General features: G+C 33.2%; 1 protein-coding gene across 3 annotated transcripts in view; it reads left to right on the top strand.

Moving 5' to 3' along the window:
• Positions 1 to 24,261, top strand: part of LOC112681984 (centaurin-gamma-1A) — a 75,267-nt gene that overhangs the window by 27,421 nt on the left and 23,585 nt on the right. The window contains exon 1 of one of the 3 annotated variants that reach the window (XM_025552386.1): positions 7,931 to 8,344. The exons of the other annotated variants lie outside the window; for them this stretch is intronic. Coding sequence (XP_025408171.1) covers positions 8,158 to 8,344 — 187 coding nt within the window. The 5' untranslated portion in view covers positions 7,931 to 8,157. Of the gene's footprint in view, positions 1 to 7,930; positions 8,345 to 24,261 lie in introns of those variants that run through there. 3 annotated transcript variants of the gene reach the window in all.

Below are 24,261 nucleotides of genomic sequence, written 5' to 3'. Positions count from 1 at the left end.
TAAAGTTAAAATATACGTTATAACGTTAATATAATAGTACTCGGTAATAGTAATAACACTACGTTGGATATCTATTTTTTCCATTATTTTATCTTAGAATTATTTTACAATCAGATGTACTTCTCCAATGATATTTCATGTATGGCTCATTCAAGAAATGTTTTGTTCAAGTTTGTTATCATGCAAATTTTTAATCGGAAATGTACGTTATGCATTGGTTTACAATTTTTCCCAGGCACGTATTTATAATTCATAGATGTTAACCGGATGATCGTTCTAATTTTGCTCTTATTTTTTTTTGTATAATTATTAATCAGAAATACATTTATTCCTTAGATCTATCTCCTTCTCGACTATGTCGCACTTAATTTATTCATATCGACGCATAAATATTATATACATGTGCTTTTAAAACGGTTCATTTATTATTACGGATGAACACGAAATAAATTTTATAAAGTTTTTTATAAGATTATTTAACTTATTCAATCCTTGTCCGTTAATCAATAACTACACTTAATTAATTATTTTTGTTATTTTTATTGTGGAATATCACATGCTGTGTTGTTATTGTATTGTTATTATGTTTACAATAAAACTGTTTAGTAGAGATTTTCGAAAACCGACTTTATGTTTACAAATTTAAGTCTCGCGTTCCACATACATCATGAACAAGAATATCGTTTGTATAAAATATAGTATATAGAAGGATCTTAGTGCCGATTATTTTGTGCGTATGTACATCAAAAAACGTATTTTTCTGGCCATCATTCAAATCAGAATGAGTCATTGCGATCCGTACGCGTAGTAATGCAACTTATATTAGCTCACTTTTTATATTTACCCTATACTTTTGATACTTTTAAAAATGGTCATGCACATGATAAATAGACTACGGGGTAGTACACGGTGAATGCACTATGTGTACCGTAGTCTCTCCATGACGTATCCCGGTAAAAAATAACACACTTAGCCAGACAACGGCGCTGCTGCCCGTTCCATTGACCGTGACTCACGTGATTACTTTTTCCAGAATCATTTTATTTATAAGTCGCGCAATCGCTGACACTATTACACACGCATGGTAACCCCGCCGAAGCCGCTACGTGCGCTTTCGATTTCCATTAATGCTAAAAATAATGTTCGACTTAACGTTTGGCAACGACGAAGTAAAAATCATCGGTGGCAGATTTGATATGAATAATTTATAAAAAAAAAAACGGATTGTTTAGCTATTTCAGACATCAGATCTTATGCGTATGTAGGTATTTGTTGTTCGATGCAATTATAATTATTATTGCCTAGTTCAAATGTATGATGTATTAACCGTACTTTCTTTTTATTATGGCAATTAAATTTGAAAATGTGGTTGGCCGAAATTCTATTATGTCGATGGTATAAAACACGATTTGTTATTATTATTCATTGTCGGTGTTATTAGTACTATAACGTATTGTTGTATATTTTTTTTCGTATACCACACTCCGCATGTTATTTCGTATATAGTTGCAAGTCGTTTAGTCGAATACGAGGGATATAGGACGAACCTAGTATGAATTGTACGCTAAATCGTCAAGCTAAATTATTTTAATGTTACAATTTATTGTTAATGGTTATTATTATTTACATTTATTGAAATAAGATAATCCGAGCTATTATTGTATTTATTTAATGTTAGGTTTGTCCGTTGTTCACGAGTTTATCACGCGTGTCCGACAACGACTCGATTTGTATTGGCTCGATTGATCGGTACAAGTTGTAATAAAAAAACTCGATGTAGGTGAATTTTGAGTTTTCACCTAGTTGGCCGTTCATATTTTTTTCTCGACAATTCAGCAGTTGCAGTATTATGCTAAATAGTATTTTAGAAAAAACATGAAATGTAATGTTGTACCCAAAATTATTGATACACAATAAAACCTATCGTATGATGGTATTTCAAATGTATAGATACTGCAAGTTGTGTATTTGCCATTTTTTGCTTTTTGAGTACACTCCGCTACTATTGCATGTATCGTCTGTTTTATTTACTAAGAAAAAACTGAGCCAAAACTGTGCAGTAACTGTGTTCCGTCTGCGAACGTTGATTTTTTTTGCTTAGTTTGTATGTGCATAGAACTGAAAAGCTCTTAGTCGTTAATTTAGTTTTGATTGTAATAATTTTATTATTATACATGATGCGTATTCGCATGTGGAAGCAACGTTATACGCGTATATCAATGTGTAAAATATATTTTATTTACACTTTTAAGACGTGTGTTTATACGTGAGACTACTGGATCTATTGCGAGATTAACCTAATATTGGAATACTTAATGTGAATATGGCCAAATGTATATTTGGATCTGTTTGTGCCGTATGATATTAATTATTATTATTCTTAAACGTCCTTTGGCAGTAACTACCTTGCTCTCGATTGGATTACAAATAACACCACACACTCACACACTAAGTTAAAAATGTCTCCTCTGTAGATTAGGATAATAGGATTAATTCAAAAGTTTCCAACCCTACAGCCTAACGACCCGCCAAATTTACTGATACTTTATCAATATTATTCAAAATCTGAAAAAAATATACACAAAAAAATATTTTAATATTTAGTTCCACTTACTTATATGAATAGACGTTTTTAAAAATGAAATACGTTAAATCTAAGTATAAAACTGACTTAAGTGACGAATATTTAAACGACGTTGTTAATGCGAACAACAAAGTGTGATGCATACAATCAAGACATTTTAAAATACAAGAAATTCCAAACTTCACATTAAGTAACTTTCTGGTATTTCAATAAAACAAATTTGAAATCATAAAAATAAAAAATAAATATACATTTTCCTAAAACCGAAATTAATCTTATCTATTTTTAAACTTCTTTACCTCTCTATTTCCCTAAAAAATATTAGTTCGTGATGCAAAACCCTGGTTTAGTAAGTTGAATAACGTTTCTGCCGCCTATATAGTCCTCGTTTGTATCCGCTGGACTTAGAATTAAATTCGATTCGATTAAAAATATTAAGACGAGATGTGTTGAACATAAGCAAAACGGAGCCTGTATGTTTGATGCAGTCAATTATTTTTAATTCCTACCGAATTCATTGAGTTTATTACGTGTCTGTGTTTTTGTCATCCACTCTCAGGCGAACCGTAATAATTGTTGTCGTCTCGACTAAATAATTCCATAAGCAACTGGCTCTGAATGTAGTAATATGCAAAAATGATTAAAAATTATGCGCGCTCAACGCTTCAGAACGATGTTAACGGTATTTCCTCGAAACCTAGTCTTATGTTGGAGGACTTGGACAATGATCAGTTATAATGTTATCATCTTTATATCACTCGGGTTCTTCTGTATAATATCTACGTTGGCGTAATGAAATCTATAATGATGACGTTGATGATGAAAAACAACCGACTTAACGATCTTTTGCATACATTTCGTGCAACGATTGCTCCGTATTCATCGGACCGTGACGCGTACATTATTGTACTACTGCGCGGTATAGAATAATCAGCAGTCCCCGTGTTTATATTGTTTTCCTTTTTTATCTTTAATATTTATGACCTGAGTTGCAACCGGTGACAGTTGGAATGCGCGAAACAGCTGTATATATTATATTATATAGCTGTATATTATACATTATTGTTGTAAAACACGGCACCCGACTAACTGTGACGACAACGACGACGGCTCCGCCACCGCCGACGAATTAGTACAAATTTTATTAATACTCTTCGAACCCCTTTTTTTTTATACTTTCCTTTCATCTCCTTATACCCTATCCATAGTACACGTACAATGTAATATAATCGACCGAATATAATAAAAGAATGGCCATCGGCACCTAAGGCGTTTTTCTCGTATATACACCCCCTCGGGCCGTGCGTTGGCACGGGTCGCGACCGTATCATCAGGAGGTCTGCTTGGATTATCATATATATATATACACTCTATAGTTTATACATATATGGTTAAAACTATTTAGGTGTAAGGGTGTTGTGTGTTTTAAAATGTTATGTACCACGAGCGATTATAATACCTATAAAAGGTACCGGCTACTACGGATATGCGTATACTGTAGCAGTTACGACGCATATACTACGCGTGTATTAAATGGAGCGGCAGATGGTCTTGTTTTTATACAATTTCGCCTTTTGGGTGCATTGCTTACACACACATACACACACACATATATATGTATCGATTATCTTCGTACCGATTTCGAATGATTTATCAGGTCCTAGGATTGTACTACTTCGAAAAGGCGGTAGAAGGGGTCCCTCGTGGTTTCCTCGACATCTTTCTCGGTTTTCTCGCCCTGGGACAAAAGAGTCAAAACACGACCGTTACCCTGTGTTTTCCCCCTTTGCGTGTATAAGTCCTCACATAACTGACAGTTGTGACGGACCATATTTATTTTCTTTCTGATTGAAAAATTTAAAATCAATGACACTTGTAGATGACGTGAGCGACAGAGCCCCCCCGCATGTCATTTATAGACGTGAATACAACAAGAGTGTTACAACACCATCGTCTTATAGTTATTCATTAGGCGTGACACCGCGCGCACAACCTTCCGTTATCGAAGGGCGTTATATTGTTGAAATGATTTTTGTTTTGTATATTCATACAATGCTATTAGTGAACAATGCTTCTTAAGTCAACTCTCTAGAAACTTATTCAATACCGTGATATATTATTTCGTAGTTACAACGTTAGAAAATTTTGGAATCGCGAACGCGCATAATACAACTGTAATACTGAACCTATATTGATGTTCTGCTGTACCATTCAGTTTATTTATGTAAACACCACAAAGTGTTTAGAAGTATTTTCATATGGTACTAAAAATTATTTTTTCATAAATCTTCTATTTATACATGTGCTTAATTAACTTATAACACAAGACATATCTCGTTTACTTAGAACATTGTTATACATTTTGAAAACTTTTTTAACATGCGTAAATCTATTAATATATTTTAATATCTTACAGCATTGTTTTTATTTAAAATAAATAAACTGGTACACTTTGGTTGAAATATATTACTTATTGAAGAAAATATATTTTTTTGAATAGTGTTAGGGCTGCAAATCCGGTGATCATATTAATTTTTATAAAAAAAGTTAATTATTGCTTATTAGTTTCGAACCATTAGTTTTATAAAAATACAAAATGTTTTACTATAGTCGCATTGATAATAACATATAAGAACATATTTAGAACATACATATTGGCAAATAATATATTGAATTAAGTTATTGGCAAATAAAATGTCAAAACATTGTTTTCTATATAATTTTATTATGCTTTATAGTTAATGTCTAATAAATATAAAAGCAATTTTTTTTATTGAATTTTAGCAGTGAATAAATATACGTTTTGCTAATTATAATAAAACCGTACTTTTAACATGTAATGTATAGATAACAATATGCATGTAAAGCGTTATAAAATTGTTTTTTTTTTTCATCGTGATTATTAATATAATAAATCATTTTTTCAAATACAAATTCAATAATAAAAAATAATTGATAAAATAAATTTATTTATAAACGCTGATATTATACTATAATTGCATTAATTATATTTACATGCCATTTGAACTTCATGCATTGTAAATCAAAATTTAAAATTTATAATATCTATATCAAATTTATAATAAAATGTATATGGCATAAAAATGTTTTTACTATTTTTATATTTTTCGAAGTTTATTATATTCTCTCAAATAAACGTTATATTCAATATTCAAAGGGTATATTAATAATAATCGGGTTATATGCATATATTATACGGGAGTGGTCGTTCTAGTCGTGTGAGGGTGGCGGTCCCGCTAATTATTATCACTCGTACACTGTTCGTAACCTTGTCTAACACACGCACCGAAGGCTATTCTGTCAACCTATTACAGCAACATTTTTAAATTTACATAAAGTGGGTGGTTTTTTTTTAAAATATTTTATATTATTCATACAGAGCTCTATATATATTTATACACGTGTAACATAAATTTAGTTTCTGATGAATTTACGACCGCAATTGCTATTGTCGCGTGCGTTTTCTCGTTTTAAACAACATCTGTCCGAATCGAAACGACGTACCGTGTCAAATATATACGCGTATTGGTACACGGATCGCATAAAAATTTCGTTTACCTTTTGACGTTTATGATTTACGTCCATTGACGCGTAGTCAGGACCGGACAACTTGACGGTTTTCCCGGTCTAACCAATAAAATATTTAGAAAAATAAACCCTCTTTGGTCGCCCTTGAGGGTAAATCTCTTCTTCTGTTAACCGAAAGTAAGCTGACCAAACCTCGGTGTATACATTCGTAGTATTGATAAATTAACACATCAATAATTCGTTAATAACATTTTTGACTGCACTAATCTATTTCCTGCAGTTTGCAATTGTTTGTTTTACTCGCGTGAACGGGTGCACAGCAAAATCTTGAACTTTAAAACAATGAAAGTCGAAATTTTGAACCAATATTTGCCAAAACGGCAAGATCTTGAATGAATTGGTCCGTCAAATTCTTGAATATGTAAACCGTTGAAAGTCAATACTTTGAACGGTAAAATCTTGAAAGTAAAAACTTAGAGTAGTTATAGATAAGATACTATAATATTGTATTTATATGTAATTAGGTCCATCGTTTTGGGAATTTTATTATTATACAGAAAAATTAACCTAAAAGACTTTTAAACCTTAAAATGTACCATACATTTATCCAATTTGGTTGTTACTTATTTTCAATTGTGCATCATTATTGTAAAATATTATTTTAAACTGATGTTTCGTTTACAACACGACTGTATTACAAAATACCATAAATAATAAACATGTCATTTCACATACACAATATAGGGACTATATCTATATATATATGTATCTGTGTATGTATTGGTATACCAACGCACATCTAGCTTTGTTCTTACAGGCATTCATAAAACCTTTTGAAATGTCTACAATTGTTCATCGATTATAATAATAATACGATTCGTACCGTATGTACTATAAACGCACGTGTATACTTTAGTTGATAACTTATAATTTATACCGATCGGTAATCGATGTATTCAAATCTCTGACATTCATTCAACCATACTCGTCTAAATATTAAAAAGCATCTACATAAATGCAGGCAATCACATAGCACAGAGAGACGTCCCAACTCATAGCAGTCATGTACGTTGAAATAACAATATATTACTTTCAATGGAATAAATGTCTGATTTAATTATACGTACCTATACGTATGTTTTGAGTATAGAAGAAAATAAATGTTCCCTTGTTTTAATGTTTTCTTTGATAGTAAAATAAAAATATCATACTGAGTGATTTTGCAATACACTCTTTTCACGTCAAATCGCAAATAGCGAAAAAAATTCCTATGTTGGAGTATAACGTGTATGTATTTGGTGAGATTATAGAGTCCAGTTTTAAATTCACAACGACTTACATGATTTTTTTTCTTTCTGGATCGCTCGGAGGGGGTTTAGTTTCGTTAAAATAGGGGTTGATTTACTGCCTTTTAATGAAAAGAACCGCGTCATTTTTTTGTGTGTGTTTTTTTGTGTTTTGGTGTTCGACTCCCATATCGCTAACAAAAGTGTCCGGAGATTTTTTTCTTTCCCAGGGTTCATTACTCAATTAAATTAAAATATATTTTTATTTCGTCTGAAAAAGGCTTTTGTATAAAGGTGTCACGCACACTCGTGTACAGCAATGCGCGGACGTAAACTTCCTTGCTTCCCTATTTTGCTTCTTTCGGAATTGTCGGCGAGGACGGTGGCGCATGCGCTTCTACCGACCGAAACATCTGTTGCCCGATATCGCCGCACCGCGCGCCGGCGTATAAACCACGCGCACGGGTACACGCGAGGAATCGTGACCCTACTCGCGGCCACATGACATGGTCTGGCCGGTTCTAGTTACACTCCGTCGTGTTCGCGCTCCGCTGACAGACGTGCTACGGTAGAGTTGATGAGATAAAATCGCTGAAAGTCATTCGCCGTCGTATGTTTTTCGCCATTAATATTAATTTTAATTTATTACACTTTCAATTCGTTAGACATCGATTTAAGTGAATAATTGTAATATCGTATCGCCGTTAAGACTCGGAACCGCGCGACGTTTTCGTAACGATGTTAAGTGCCGCCACCAAATGGGTGACGACGACACCTTCTTCGGATCCCAAAACTGAAATGGGACCCCCCTCTAGCAGGGGTACCGTGCTCAGGGTACACGAGTCGTTTTTGAGATCGCTCAAACGCAGGTCGCTCCGTGTGAAAAGGTCCAAATCTTTGGTGATTGCGGAAAAACGTAAATCAGGTAATTGACTACATTGCTATTATGTGAATCCACACTGCATATATACCACGTTATCTGTTTGACGACCTAATATACTAATCATAATATGTATGATATTTGTGTATGTAATAAACGTGTTCTCGATACGTTTAAATAACTTTTCTATTCCTGTAACCGATGAAACGGTTCGCGTATAATACAGCACGTAATTGATTTTCGTAGGCGTGAACAAGGTACGTGTGTTTATGATAATATTATGTACACGTTGCGTATTGTGCATTGTATGAGTACACTATAATGCACCGAAAGTGTATAATTGACCGAGAGATAATTTTCTTATACGTTTCTTCATCCTTTTCTTCAATGATTTTTAAATGGATATTCAATGCACTGAAACTAATTCTTGTTCAATATCATGTATATTTGTTGGTAGATATAGTTGTCTTTATTATTTTGATTTTTTTATATTTAGTTAAAAATATACACATCCATGTCAACGAGTAATATTCGGTTTTAGAACTGTTATATATAATCTTTAATTTAAAATGTAACTTCATAATCTTATTTCTATAAAAATAATTGTATGCATTTTCAACTAAAATAAAAAAAACAATAAATAATCATATTTCATTAAAAAATTTACTTTTTTCACATCTTCTGTTTACAATGTAAACTACGTTGTTCTTCATAATTACGAAAACTTATCTGAAATGTTGGATCTTGTTTATTTGTGAATTTGCTACGGTCGAATACATTGTATGGTTGTTTTCAACAGTAACCACGAGGTGGCTTCACCCGCCAAAATGAAAAATGACCCAACGTACATTCTAAATGAATATATGTATATACATATATAGGTACCTGAAGGGGATACCTGAAGAGGGTCGGGTATTTTTTGGCGGCAACACAATTTTGATTTATACTTTTATTATAAATGTATATATAGGTATATAGTATATACTACTATTACAATTGCCATAGATTTGAGGGCAGTATTATTGTTTTAAAATATAATGGATCCCTAAAACTTAAGTTCTAATGAATATATTATAAATAAGTAGATAATGGATGACCCCCTCAGCTCTTTTTGTCACGATCTTCTAAAAATATTTTATGGTATACAGTGTCCCTAATTTTCAATCTCCCTTTTTTTTTTTATTAAATTGCCCAGACCTTTTAAATAAATTGAATTTAACATCGTGAAAGTACTAAAAAAAATAATAATAATAATGAAGCTAAAGAATGCATATTACTTGAATTTTTTAGTTGTAGCTTATTTTATTATTTATTCTTTACCTCGTTCCAGTGTACTTTAGTCACTACTTTGCTCAAGAAAATGCACCTAAAGATTTAATTAACATTATTCGAAAATCTAGATTACTTGCACCATCATTGCCGACCCTTTAGTTTTTTTTCGCTGAATAAATACTCATCCAGATAATCACAACTATATATTGTATGTTATATGCACACATGTAAGACTGGAGATGAAGTATTCAGTAAAATAAGTTATAAATGTCGGAAGTATAACATGTACCTGCAGTGCATAAAGTGTATTTGTAAATCCCTGTTCGGTGTATTTGTTCAGCCGTCGAGAAAAATGTTTCAAATAAATTGCGTATGTATAGCGTATGGACATACACTTTTCTGAAAGCATACAAATAGTAATAGGATCTTTTAGTAGACGGGCAGAGTAACTACCATTTTTTAGACTTTATGCTAACTAAATATACAATTAGGAATACGTGCATAATACTGTAAAAAAAATAAATAAATAACAAGTAATTTATGAGATTATATCAATTAGCAGAGTAAAAAAAAAAACGAATCAACAATACTGACATCATCATCGCATTGTGTATATATTTATATACGTAAGTCTGTTGTCGCTTAGCCATTTTGATAGTTTTGAAAAAAAGTCTCTTGACAGTGAAGGTTCTGTCCCAATTATGAATAACAGGCATTTGCACGATTTACATAACAATAAAAACGTGTTTTTTTTTTTTCATACAATATAATGAACTATAACCCCCAAATAGCAGGATCGGTGGCATCATCGCAATGTGTGCGTGTGTATACAAGTCTACAACGTCTGAAATTTGCATACGTTTTAATTCTAGTTTTTTTTTTCAAAACCACTAACTATGCACCTCACTTTTGGGCGTACATTTCCAAAATTATATACACAATGTTCGGAATATTAATCGACGGTTTATGATGTTGTCGACGAGAATAATGTGCATTTTCTAACCCATAAGTATGTGATACTTTTTTGAGGTTATTAAACGCGCGTCCTACTGTAGCGAGGTGTCAGGTAAATAAATGTAAAAAATAAAAAAATGTTTCTTACACACCGTCGGAATTTCAAAACCGATGATGCCGCATGGAGGAAGACGCATGGCGACTTTCCATATACTGCTACGTGATCGGATTACGTTTATGCATCCGTAACGTCACCAGTTCACCAGATCTTCCTTGGGTACGCATACCGGAAGCACGGTGTAGGCTTTATGTATTGATTCGTCTGTTTTGTCTTTTGTTGTTGCTTGGTTTTATACGATATTTTTAAAAATGGCCTAGCAGACGAATCGTTGTGGCGGCGTCACGTGTAATACATAAATGTTTATCCAAAAAATGTATGCGGACTCGAGGTGCGATAAATAGTGTCTCTATAATTCTATACTGATGTACGACGATCAGATGAGTATATTATACATAGTGCGTACGACGTCAATGATATTTTTGAAACAAAAACGGTATAATGTATAAGTATAATAATTCAACCAAGGGTTGTCCGATACATATTTCGGTTGTTTATTTTAATATTATATATTCACGTGTGCGTATATTTGCCGATACGCGTTTTCCGAGTATATATGCTGATGCATACATGTCGTCGTGTGTATTATATTATGTACAGTATATAAACGTTTATGTGAAAATGAGTTTATGTCATCATGAATACGGCTTGGGTCGAGTTGGAACTTTTTCAAAACACCGTATCTTACCGCCGACAAATCTCACGAAATGGGTCATCAACAAGGTCTCGAGATAATGTGACATGCTCGCGCACCTATAGATATATGTACTCAAATACGTTTATATCTCATAGACGTGCAGGCGCATTTGTAAGTTCACGATGCACATCCCTTGTAACTCGGACCGGTTTAATTATGGTTGAATTCTTGATAACGTGTACTGCATTTGTTTACAAATCCCATATTGACTACGTCAACGCATCCGTTTACAGTTAAAAATCACATTTTACTCGTATTATTTACATGAAAGTTGTAGTTAAGAAATAATGATATTTTAATGAAATTTTCGTTCACGTACAATCAAAATTCAATTTACAACGAACAACCTTTGTCTATCGACACAACTATAGCTGATTGTTTTCCTTATATTTTCACAAGACATTCATATGACGTACTCACTATGCAGTGTAAATATAACATAACATTATGTACCCTTGACTTAGGTTTCCGATTGTTTTAACATCCTACTGAGATGGAAAATATCCCTTATTGTGTTTTAATTAACAGTTTTGCATATGGATTATTAATCCTCATGAAATAGGTCCGTGCCTCATCACGTATACATCAAGTCAATAGAACCACAGGACGTCCGGAACCCATGGACATGATTTTGCAACAACAAAGCAGCTTCTCATGTTTAAATAATCGAAATAATTTTGCCCTGTTGGAACTCTCGTGTTTAATATCATAATCATTTTTAATGGAAATTCTATTTTTTTTATTTTTTTAAACATTAGTTTGCGTGATAAAATTAAGGGGGGATATATGTTATCGTATCGAAGAATCTAGGCGCCAACAGTCTAGGTTAAATTGCGTGCGTGCTACCGTAGTTCCTCCCCTTTTATTGGCTTGGCGTCACCGTCGTCTCTGAAACAGATTATTGTGGAAAAATAGAAAACTTACTTTGAGTGTATATATATACATACAACTCTTGATAATATTGTTGTTTAAGGTGAAATACTAGCTATACCTATACTTGGCTTTCGCCGTTTCGTGTTTTAAAAAATTATTTGAGCTTTAAACTTTTAATTAATTTTAAATAAAAAAAAATTATAATATCACCCTTATTCAAAATCAGACAAAAATGGTTAAAACTTTACATTATTATTCATGACTAGTATATATTTTAGTTAAATTAGAATAGTGATTGTATAGTAGATTTTCAAATCATATTTCAGAAAGATGAAGTAAAATAAATGTTCCTTAACGCTCCTCATCGAGTGATTCGATTATATTGCGACTCAATGATTGAGGTAACCCTGAAAACAATTTGTTATCATCTCGTGGTTTGTAGGGTCATATAATTCTTTCGTATATATATATATATATATATATATATATATATATATATATGAGTTCTACCGGAGTTTAAATCGAATCACAAAGTTTGAATTAGAGAAGTTATTGTTGTTGTAGAAAAAGGAAGCGAATCTTTGTCATGTGCCGTATATATAGTTTACGAACTCTTGATTGGCCTAGGCGATTGCAATAAATGTCATTTAGATCAACGGTCGAATTATATATATTGAATTTATCTCTAATTTATTTTATACTCTATTAGACGAATTTGTATTGCTTCTTTATTGTTTTTGTTAACTCGAAAAGTATTATATTCATGTTTTCCTCGAGTTAATGTACCAACTTAAATTTGACAAACCATAATAATTTTAAGTCGTTTGTTCTAAGCCGTATACTTGTCGTTGACTGAACACAACACAATGTATATACGCGTGAAATAATAAATTATTCTTTATTTATGTGATTAATTCGTTACGCGAAACATTAACCCCATGCAAAATCCCATATATCACACACACACACGTATGAATATAAATATTTATGTACCAACTAAACAAGGTAGTAGAGTCTATCATTATTATAACATTCAAAACTTTAACTCTCCCGACCTTTTTTTCTCTATTTTTGTTCAACTTTTTTTTATTTTATTTTATTTTTTTGGTTTTTTCATTTCTCATATTTGTTTTGCTTAAACACTGAATGCATATGTACCATATATCATTGTCACTACAGAGCATGTGAATTTAACAGCATACGTAGTATATTATTACCCAGCATATGTGCGGAATACGCTCGCGGATATCTCTTTTGTATTCACTACACGTATCACGTATTATATTTATAGTATTTATATATTATTTATGTATACTATTCGCCATTATTGGTTCACAGCAGCGGCCGCGGCGTGTGATTATTCCGAAAAACCGTATGAGTCTATACTCGCGTATCGTACGCCAAACGCCCTTTACACAATACTATACAACGCCTTTACTCTCAACCGTGGACTATTCGCATATTATGATTATAATATTATGTATAAATAATGTGCTATAACGGAACAACGCTTGTGCAGATCAATCGTCACACTGCGTATAACAGTCGCACAACCGGTCGTGCAGTTTGTTAATAAAACGCGTATTAAAATATAGTAAAAGGAATGTATATAGTACGAGTACATGGGTACAACATCACACACACACAGTACTAATGAATAACCTATAAAAAAAATTGCCTAAGTGCTTTCCGGATTGCAAACCGTGTGTCGAATCGTTAAACTGCCTGTTTCCGGTAGATATTTTTTCCTCTACTTCGATCCCCGATACCATAATAGTGTTCTCAAAAAAAAAAAACCATCAGTGATCGTATTCGATATATCTTAACATTTATGCGTATATACACATGTAAAGACATAGTATTATATTATTTTTACAAAATCGATAAATTCATCGCGTAACACATTTTGTGCCTGTTTGCCATTCAAGTTTTAAGTATTAAGGACACACGTTTTGTTTATTTATTTTTGCCTCTACTCTAGTGTGTATCGGCACATTTTGCATATAAGGGCACGTTGACATAATTAGGGCGCGATTAAAATATCTTTAAATAGTACAAATTTCAAATGTTATTAAACAAACGTGTTTAAAAATGGTCGTGATAATCTATTAAATTATTTCGTTCAGAAAATATCGTAATCTCACGTACGTTCATTGATCCGGATTCAATGTTAAAATATTTTCTTTTTATCGTGATTACAATAACATTCGAATGATTTAAAGTATTTTTAACGCTTCGATTTTATTAATCTATTTTGAAAGGTATATTTATTATTTGAATAATATTTTATTACAATACTGAACGATTATTCTGTGACATCATTATTAAAAATATTTATATTTATTGTCAAATAAAATGGTAATATATTAAAATTATACACTTTTTCTTATTTGCGCTTTTGTATGATATAAAAAAACTAGTAATAATACTCAGGTATTAATCTTTTGTTGCATTTTATAAAATCTTCAGAATTTTAATCTAAATTGATGAATAGAAATTTTTTTATTTTTGTTCAATGTATTTGGTTTAAATAAACATACGATATGTAAAAACATAGTTTTCGGCAAATGTAAATACATTCTGAAGTTTATACTTTGATAAATCAGAGAAGAACAAAAAAGGAAGCTGAAAACTTTCGTTGCTGTCTTATTTGTAAAATTTTGAGAAAAAAGTTTTCACCTTTTCTGTCTGCACAGCCATACACATACTATGTACAATATACAACCCTCATAGTAAAGGAATTCTCTTTGAGTATTCCGATCATATATTTCCCAAATCGTCCGGTTTCCCTGCTTTAGGCCCCTCATCCTTTAACGAACGTCGTTGTACTTTCAAACCGTCCAATGTATTGCCTAGCAACAAATAACGAGAAAAAATAAAAATAAAAAAACTTAAATCGATGAAACCTTTAAAACATTTACATATTCCTATAACCACGCATATAACAATAATGTATGTGTTTTTACGCGACCGAGAGGGTCGAGAAGTAGTACTGCTGTCGTAATTTATTTTATGAGCAGAGAAACCGAAAGCTAGATGGAGAGAAAATGTGTAAAAAAAAAATCCACAACACGTCTAACGATGGTGGAACCCTCTCGATTTCACATTGACGACACGACCATGCCCAGTAATTATATTGTAAGACGGCCAAATTCTAATAGTACGTGTTAATGTCTCATTGTTTTAAATTTAACTAATTACGGTGATCCTCGCGTATGTCAGTACTTAGCCCGTGAGAAAATGCAAAATGTGTTGAATTTTAATACACAATTAACAATCTATAACCATACGGTATTATGTTGCTAACCTATTATAATAAACTTTATATGTAGGTATGTGTATATATATTATATGTAAAAACAATTAGATTTTCCAAAACATTTTCGCTAGCGTGGTGTATGATGTATGTGTTTGTATAGATCAGTGTTTCTCATCCTATTTTATTTTAAAACCGAAAAATTATTACCTTACCTACCACGATAAATTAATGTTACAAAAAAATAATGCTGATGACCTTTTTTTAGAATTTATACGTATTGTGCAATATCTTACTATAAGCGGCAACCTATCATAAATTTTTCGATCCTTTCCGCCATTATGTAAATCATTTAAAAAATTAACTCCGTGATTACTACTTGGGCTTCCTTACCAATTTTTTCGCTCGACTCTAAGGAGGAATGCTCCCCAGGTTTAGGAATCACTGGTCCACAAAGTAGTATTTTAAGTACTTTCGATTAGTTAGATATACCACTCGTTATGTATTCAATAATCTAGAAATCCAATTATGCGATATTTCATCCGCACATGTCTACGCATATAATTATATTTTAGGATAGGACGACATTTAGTAGAAACGCCTATAGCTTATAAGCCTCTATTTAATATGTGAACAATTTACGAGTTTTGCACGAAAGCGCGTATACGCACAACGTTGAATGTGTATATCTATAAAGCTTACGGTACTGCGTAATATACTGCGATATAATATATGCAGTAAATTAGACGATAATTGTCGGTTTCGTTTCCTTACAAATGTTTCTTACGCAGTGAGTCGGTTGACTTTTATTGCGCGAAGATCCGAACGAGAATGGCTCGTGCTCGCATGTATTTCCTGCAACTCGTTTGCACACACTCAATCGAAGTAATTACGCGTGCACAATTATATCACCGGTAAACGACTTCTGTTTAAGGAAATGAAACGTTTTTTGGCAGTATGAACGTCTAATGATTTATCAAATGTAATATCCACTATATCTTCAGAGCAGACACTTCATTCGCTATTTATGCGTGTATGTGTTACATATTATGTACTTATGACATGTATTATACGTAGCACATAATATGTAATTTCAATCATATATTTCTCCTTAAACCCATCGATCTCTGTTCATCCTGTACAATATTTATGCAACGTCTTTGTGTAAAAATATATTTACGCACATATATTTACTATCACCGTGTGTCAATTTCTTTTACATTGTTTATCATAATATCATTCACATGCAACCAACGGTATGTATATTTAGTTATATTAGGTATGTTTGTACTGATGTATGTTTGTATCAAGCGTGGTCATTCGAAAAACGTTCTGCAAATTAAGTGGGAAAATCACACGCATACCTATGTATGTAGTTATATTAATACACATGAGTATATCTGATGGCGCCAACTATAAAAAAAAAAACGACTAATTATTACAAGTGCAACACAGTAAAATCGAGTCGTTACATACAATTTCGTCGTTGTTAACAGAAATCTACTTTTTCACTCTCTCCACGTTCGTGAATATTTAAAAGTTTATTTTATTTATGTATATACGTTTTATTGGCAGCGGCGTTGCACTTATATACTTTTACGCTCACGGACCAAGTGACGTGCACTTGCATATTGTTTATTTATCCACTGGAAACAAAAGCCCAAGTCCTTCTTTCCCCTATTTACACGCATTAAAGTCGATGACTCATCGCCGTGCCCGAACGCGAAAAGCCAATGGAAATAATAATATGTCTATTGGCGTATACAAGAGTAGAGGGGCGAAAGGGCTGATGATAGTATAAGCACTAGCACCCCGCGTTGTCTTTCTTTCTTTATCCTGCACACCCCCGCCGGCGGCGACAGTTTTCCCCTTCGATTTAGACCTCGTGTATACTATAGTGCTCGGTGTACACTACCTTTCTTTCACGTTTCGTTTACCATATAAAGCTCGTCTCCCCGGCCTGCGTATGACCTTTTACGGATTTTAATTATCATACGCAAACTTCAATTTTTCTTTAATCAATATAACATTATACTGCGTGACGTTCGTCGTATGCAGTATGCCTATAAGATAAGTTTAATCATCTATTGTTCTCATATTCGCCGCAATTACATTCATACGTATTCGTATTCGGGTTAAAAACAATATTTGTACTGTATTTCTAAATTTTTTTAAGTTTTGCGGACCAAAATGTGCGTTGTTCGGATGTGTAACACAATAATACTGGCGTTTGCAAGGACGTTGTATACATTGTATACGTTGTTACAAAAGCTAACGTGTTATATTGTTATGCTGACCCGTTCTCCAACCGCTGTGTCAATCCGTTAATATGTGTACATTTTTAACCGTCGGCCAATTAAAGTATATTGTTGTTTTTTGCGGTCAAGAGATTGGTTTGTTAATATTACTTCTTAACGATTATTTTGCAGTAAGATTCAATTGCGTCGCAAATAAAACAGGGACATACGACTAAACTCTCGAATGGTGGACTGACCCAATAACTCTACTGTTACCCTATCGAGATGTATCAAACCGTTATTTTCCGTGTCCCAGTTACGCATTTGTACATACATTTAGGTTTAACATGCATTTATACTTTTAGGTTTTGTTTGTGTTGTAAATATTCGTGTGAGCTCGGTTTTAGAACAGTACTTCAGATCATTGATTTTATATCATGTCATAATGCTTATCTTATTGCACTTAGATAAATGTTTTATGTTTAATTTCAGTCGTTTCCGTGTCGCACTATAATTGCTATGTATACTTGTATAACATGACCCCACGCTATATGTAGAGATGAGGCCTGTTGCAGCGAGAGTGACCAACAAGCATATACTATAATATGTTTTATAATTAGAATATTGTCATAAAATTACGAATGACGATACGTAAATAATTATATTTAACGCGTGCACAAGTGATTATTCGGAATCTGTTCGTAAGCATCCTGTCGTATACATACGAACAGAAATCTGATTAATCGAACAATTGCTCTAGCAAGTCTAGAATTTTTCTAAAAACTAAAAAAAAATTTTACAGTTCAGTAGTCAAAAGAAAAACGACTTTATGTTAAAACACTATTGAAAAATAGTATGTATATGTTAATATGTATGGAAATAAACAAGACGGCTATTATCAAAATATTTATGTTTTAAATATTTCAACTCGTATCTGTAGCGTAAATAATTGATTTTTTTAAATTGTTATCATAATTTGACATGTATGCAGTACCTCCCCCCATGCCCTAGTTAAGTTTATAAATCTGCCCCTGTGCTCAATCTCATGGTTGAAACGTATATATAACCAGTGATAATCGATCGAACGCAATTAAAACGCAGTAAAACAATAATTATGGATGCATTTTTAAATCTACTGAACATATGTACGATGATATGACTTATTATTTTCGATAAATAAAATCTAATTCGTTTGTGTTTCTTTATGTTTAATATAATGTTCATAGTAAGCGTATAATTAGTCTATTGTAAACATTTTGCGGTTACAGTTTTTAATTGATATATGATTAATAGTCTTTAACCGCTACGAAACCATATATATAATATACGATTTTTACGCAAGCTCTCACACAACAGAAATGCATATGCGTATAAAAATTTTAGACCGCATACTTGGTACAGCGTTTACAGTCGAATAATCGGTGAAATACGACCACTACTTATCACAATAATCGAATACCTCTCCGGCAACGTGTAATTAAACGATACTTTGTGTTTAACATATTATATTTTTGTCTTGAAAATCAGAAACCTTTCGTACATATACGCTTAATGTAAACGGTATAATATTACTATAATTGTCGGTGTAGTGAGTGTTTGAATTCGTGCGCTAAGCTAACGTAAAACATCAGTCTCGTGTTACAACTTTTTGAACATACAGTGCACGCGGTGTAATACATTTACATCGGAGGAGAAATGCCTTGTACTGCAGGTCTTGAGTGCCCGTCTTGAACTGTCGTCGACTGCGTAAGACAGTGATTCCTTATTAATATGAAATCAAGAAAGTCAAGCTATAACTTAAATTGGATCCAGGACGACTTTATTTTGTTTGTGCGCATGATGATGTTTACGAAGAATTATTTTTTTTATTTTACTCGCTTTTTTGTATGAACACAAACTTTTTCAATACAATGAGATTTACGTGTTTGATTAAATTTTTATAGTATTATGTTGTAATTACGAGTCATCTGAATTATTCGAGACGGGTGAAACCTTCGTTTTTCGTCTGACAATAGTTTGATTGCGCTTGCTCGATGTATTCATTTTGGCGACAATCGCCCAGATCCCCTATAGTAACATCGGCCCATCGTGGACATCCTATTGTGGAAAGAACCACTGGCGTACACCCCTGTGCGTATTATTATAATCGTACGCGATTTGTGGCGACAGTGCGTTTCCTTCCGGTGTATGAGTTAACGGTAACAATAAGTGTGACGTGTGTACGAACGAATGTACGGTTTACCTGTGTGTATACTATAGCAGCAGTCCGCGACCGTTTCTTCTTGTGTTTCGCAAACGCTGTGCAATCGTTTCGGTCATATAACCATAATACGTACGCGTGTGCGCCCTATCCCGGGCCACGGGAGCGGAACGCTTTGCCGGGTAACGCTTTTGCTTTGCTGCGGAACGAAATCCTATCCTTCGCCGTTTCAGTTCTCCGATACGCGGTTAGGAAGCCCGTGTAGAGCAGGGATTTCCAACCTTTTTTACTTGACGGCACAGTTGATAATTTTATAAATTTCCACGGCACACTTAAATAAATAATAATAAATATACATAATGCCATCATTATATATATAATACAAATTTAATATGATATTTGAGACTGGTGTGTTTTACATAATTCCTCTATTAGGGGCGAAACAGTTGAAACGATACAAACTGGTAAAGGGACAATCAATATCACCATTCCTCGTAAATCCAAAACATAAATAATTATCAACATACTTATGTTTAACTTTTAAATTTAAACTTTTATCACTCATTAAAGCTGATTGTTTAATAGTAATTTCAAAATTTAAATTGTTGCCATTTGCACTAACATCACTGCCATCCGTTAATTTACGTTTTTTAAAAAATCTGTCCATTTTTAAATTTAACTTACAATATTTCTTGACCGAATACCTATACAGTATTATGCGTAAAAATCACACGCACACAGTTATCATTATAATGAGCACAGGATATGTTTTCATATAGTCATTATAGTATGTGGTAAAAGTCAACGCAACTGCCGTATCGAGTAGTATCGGATACCTGTATAATATTATAACTGTTTTATCCGGACATTTTATCATTTTTTTATTTTCAAGGGAATTCCGAATTCAATGCTATCATAAATATAAATTATAATGATTATTATATTTATTACGCATAAAGACAAAAATTATACGACACACCTGAATAATTTCGCAGCATAGCGGTTAGGAATCCCTGCCTAAGAGAGTAAACAAAAACTTGAGCAACTACAACTTTGAACACATGCGCGTATACTATCCGCGACACAGAAACAAACCCTGTTGAATCGGGGAAAACTTGTAGACAAAATCGTTTTCGCACAATGTGTTATTATGTACAATTTTGTTATTGTTTTGGTGCGTACATAAGTCGATTTCGGGATTTATTCGTGTCAACTTCAGCGCATGGTTGCGCGCAAACGACTACATATATAGTTATGTGAACCTTAAACATTCCTCACGAGACGTATTCAAATCGTCGTCGTTGGTATTGTGTTTGACAGTTTGGCCAATATGAATTTTGACATTTCACTGATATATTATTATTACGAGTATTTACGCATTACGTTTTATTTATAGCACGCGTAAACTTTTGCGCTCGAGCGATTTTTTTTTCACCCTCTTTTTGATATTTCTATTTGCATATGCGTCCATAATACACGTATTACTAGCGCATAATATTTTATTTGTCGACGTGCGTATATGGTTCTTGCGCGTGGAATATACTCTCAACATTGCATGTAAGCTGCAAAATGTATAATGACATTTTCTGCGTTTGCCAGGTGTAGCTGTTTTCGCTGTTGACGACAGTAACGTTTTTTTTATCTCGCAATAATATAATTCTGAGTAAATATGCATTCGACCGTTGTATAATGTTACATGTATAACTATCGTATACTCACGTATTTAAATGTATGTGTGTGTGTGGCACGTAGAGGGACGGTGCCAGGACACGAGCCTGTTTTTATTTCCGTAAAATCTATCCCGTGGTAGTAGGGGGAAGTACACTCATTGGATTTTGGGTCGATTATGATCTCGAAGCGCGCGCGCGCGTATATACGAAATATATATGTATACATACAGGCTAGTTTTCGAGTATTTTTCTTTTATTGTTATTATTATAATCATTATTTCATACGTCCACTCGTACGATATTGTTATTTTTAAATTGTAATTTTGTTACCCCGTCGCCGCGGTCGTACTTCAAATGACCGTTTTAGCTTTTCAAACTGCAATTGTCGTCATCGTCAAACATATGTATATATTTTATACCTATACAAGTTATCCCTCAAGGATTTACTTTGTAAATGTATATATATATATAAAGGTGGAAGTTGTGAAAATTCCACTGCCACTTTAAATTACTCACCCGTTAATACTCGTGGGACACCATATGAAGGTATATACGCGTAGAACCGTGCTGCTGCGGAACTACAGTCAACAATATATTACTGTAATACACTCATGTACATACACACACACATACTACACACGCGTCACGGGTAAGTTAGATTAGTGTATACTGAGTAATCTGAATTTATTTTTGGGTTTTTGAGGTTTTTGTTTTGGATTTTAAAAATTCAATTTCTAAAATCTCGCAAATAATTGTAGAATATGGTATTTCATAAAATGTCACCATTGTATATTTTTTCAATAATTGGCATATTTCTATTTGAGAAAACCGCTGGCACATAAAATACTGATCACCCGGTATAGACGAATTGTGTATCTACAATGAAGGAACTATTCACTATCGCTGTGCTGTATCTCGTATAGGCCATTTGGTCTGTGCCGAATTGGGCAATCTTATTGGCCGATTTTATTTTCTAGCCAAACTTGGTTAATACTACGTCACCACACTATACGCTGTCGTAAGAATACTCAACTATTCCACCATATATTTGAGTGTGATTACTGATGGCTGTGCTAAAAAGCGTTAGGTACTTAAAATAAATTAATGACTATAATTAAAAGTGATTGTTATTTAAGGCCTATTCGTTATTAAATATATACAAACTAAACACGGAACACGGTAATAGTGGAATTGTATAGTACCTTAATGTAAGTTGTGACCGTATAGCCGTTTTGTACCGCAATTGCGGTCCGATCCGTAGTAACACACATGCACGGGCAGCGTGTACCTGCACACTGCAGGCGTACGTGCGTCCTGAGAGAGAAAGAGAAAAAGAAAGAAAAAAAATGGCAGTTCGTCCTCGGGTTTTGCTGTTTCAACGACGTTCGCGTGCGGTTTGTGGTGGTAATGCTGCTACGAAATCGTAAATAAAAAGCGTTGGCGCGTAACCGTTGTATATATTACAAACGATTTTGAAAGAAAAAAAAACCGGTTCACGGTCCACAAAATAAAAGCGAGCGAGTTGGGTAAATATCGGCGGCAGCGTTGGACAACGGAGATAATAAGAGACTGCTCCGTCCGGTCGTCATCGTTTTTGAATACAATGCGCGCGTTCAACTCAGCTCCGCCTCACTCCCCGGTTCTGCCCACGCGACTCTCGTACTCCGGTTCACCACCTTTTGTGAATATACTCTCACGCGTGCAAAATATCGCGTAGAAAAGGAAGATTTGAGCGAAGTCGATTTCAAAATTCTAAAAAATATTTTTAATTATTTAACAGAGCCTTCTGAGTTATGATTCATTCGTGATTTGGGAAGAAGGGATACTCAGAGAATGGTTGTTTCCGACGCCTCAGATACTTTCAGATGAATATTTGTATAGTCTCTTTAACTGTCATATTTCTCGAGTTTACGTTTTCAAATATACATATATACGTGTATTGAATGCAAATTTAATTTTAATTTTATAACTGAAGTTTATTCATAGTTTGTATATAATCTAAAATCTTAAATAAATTCATGTGTATATCAACTACAATTTTGCGGCTGGCCCCAAAAGATGCACTACTTATTGTTTTATACGATTTATGTAAAATAAAACCATATATGTATAAAAATGATTTTTTTTTTTTTTATATATTGAACCCTATATTATAATAGTCCGATGATAGAATAGCCAACCGATGAACGCCCTTGAAATACAATACATGAGGCGCTAAAATATTTCTATACGCATTTTTATACAAATTGATTTTATTAAAAATGGAATTTCGTCATAAACATATGAATGTATGAATACATATAGGTGTCTTATAACTGAATGTGTTAGTTCATGTTGATGTTTTATCATATTCGATTATTTCCATCAAATCGCCTTTCCGCTAAAGATGTACAATAATGTAATATTTATTATTCGTTCAATGTTCTCGATAACGCATATACTCAATGTATTATTATTATTCTTTACTCGTTTTGAACCCTCCCAGAGAGAATATTATACATACGATAAACGTTAACTGCGAATGAAATTATAATACATTTTAATGACCATGAGCAATGATTGTTATTATTACTATGTGTTCGATAGAACCGCTACACCATCAGGTGTTTAGGAACATTTTGCCTTTCCACCACACAAATTTATTCATAACGATTTCACCGAAAATTGTCGTCGTTTATACATTAC

This window comes from Sipha flava, unplaced genomic scaffold (genome assembly GCF_003268045.1).
Source record: "Sipha flava isolate LNK unplaced genomic scaffold, YSA_version1 1_pilon_pilon, whole genome shotgun sequence".
NCBI lineage: Eukaryota > Metazoa > Arthropoda > Insecta > Hemiptera > Aphididae > Sipha > Sipha flava.
The sequence above is the reverse complement of the archived record's forward strand: the minus strand, read 5'-3'. Positions and strand labels throughout refer to the sequence as shown.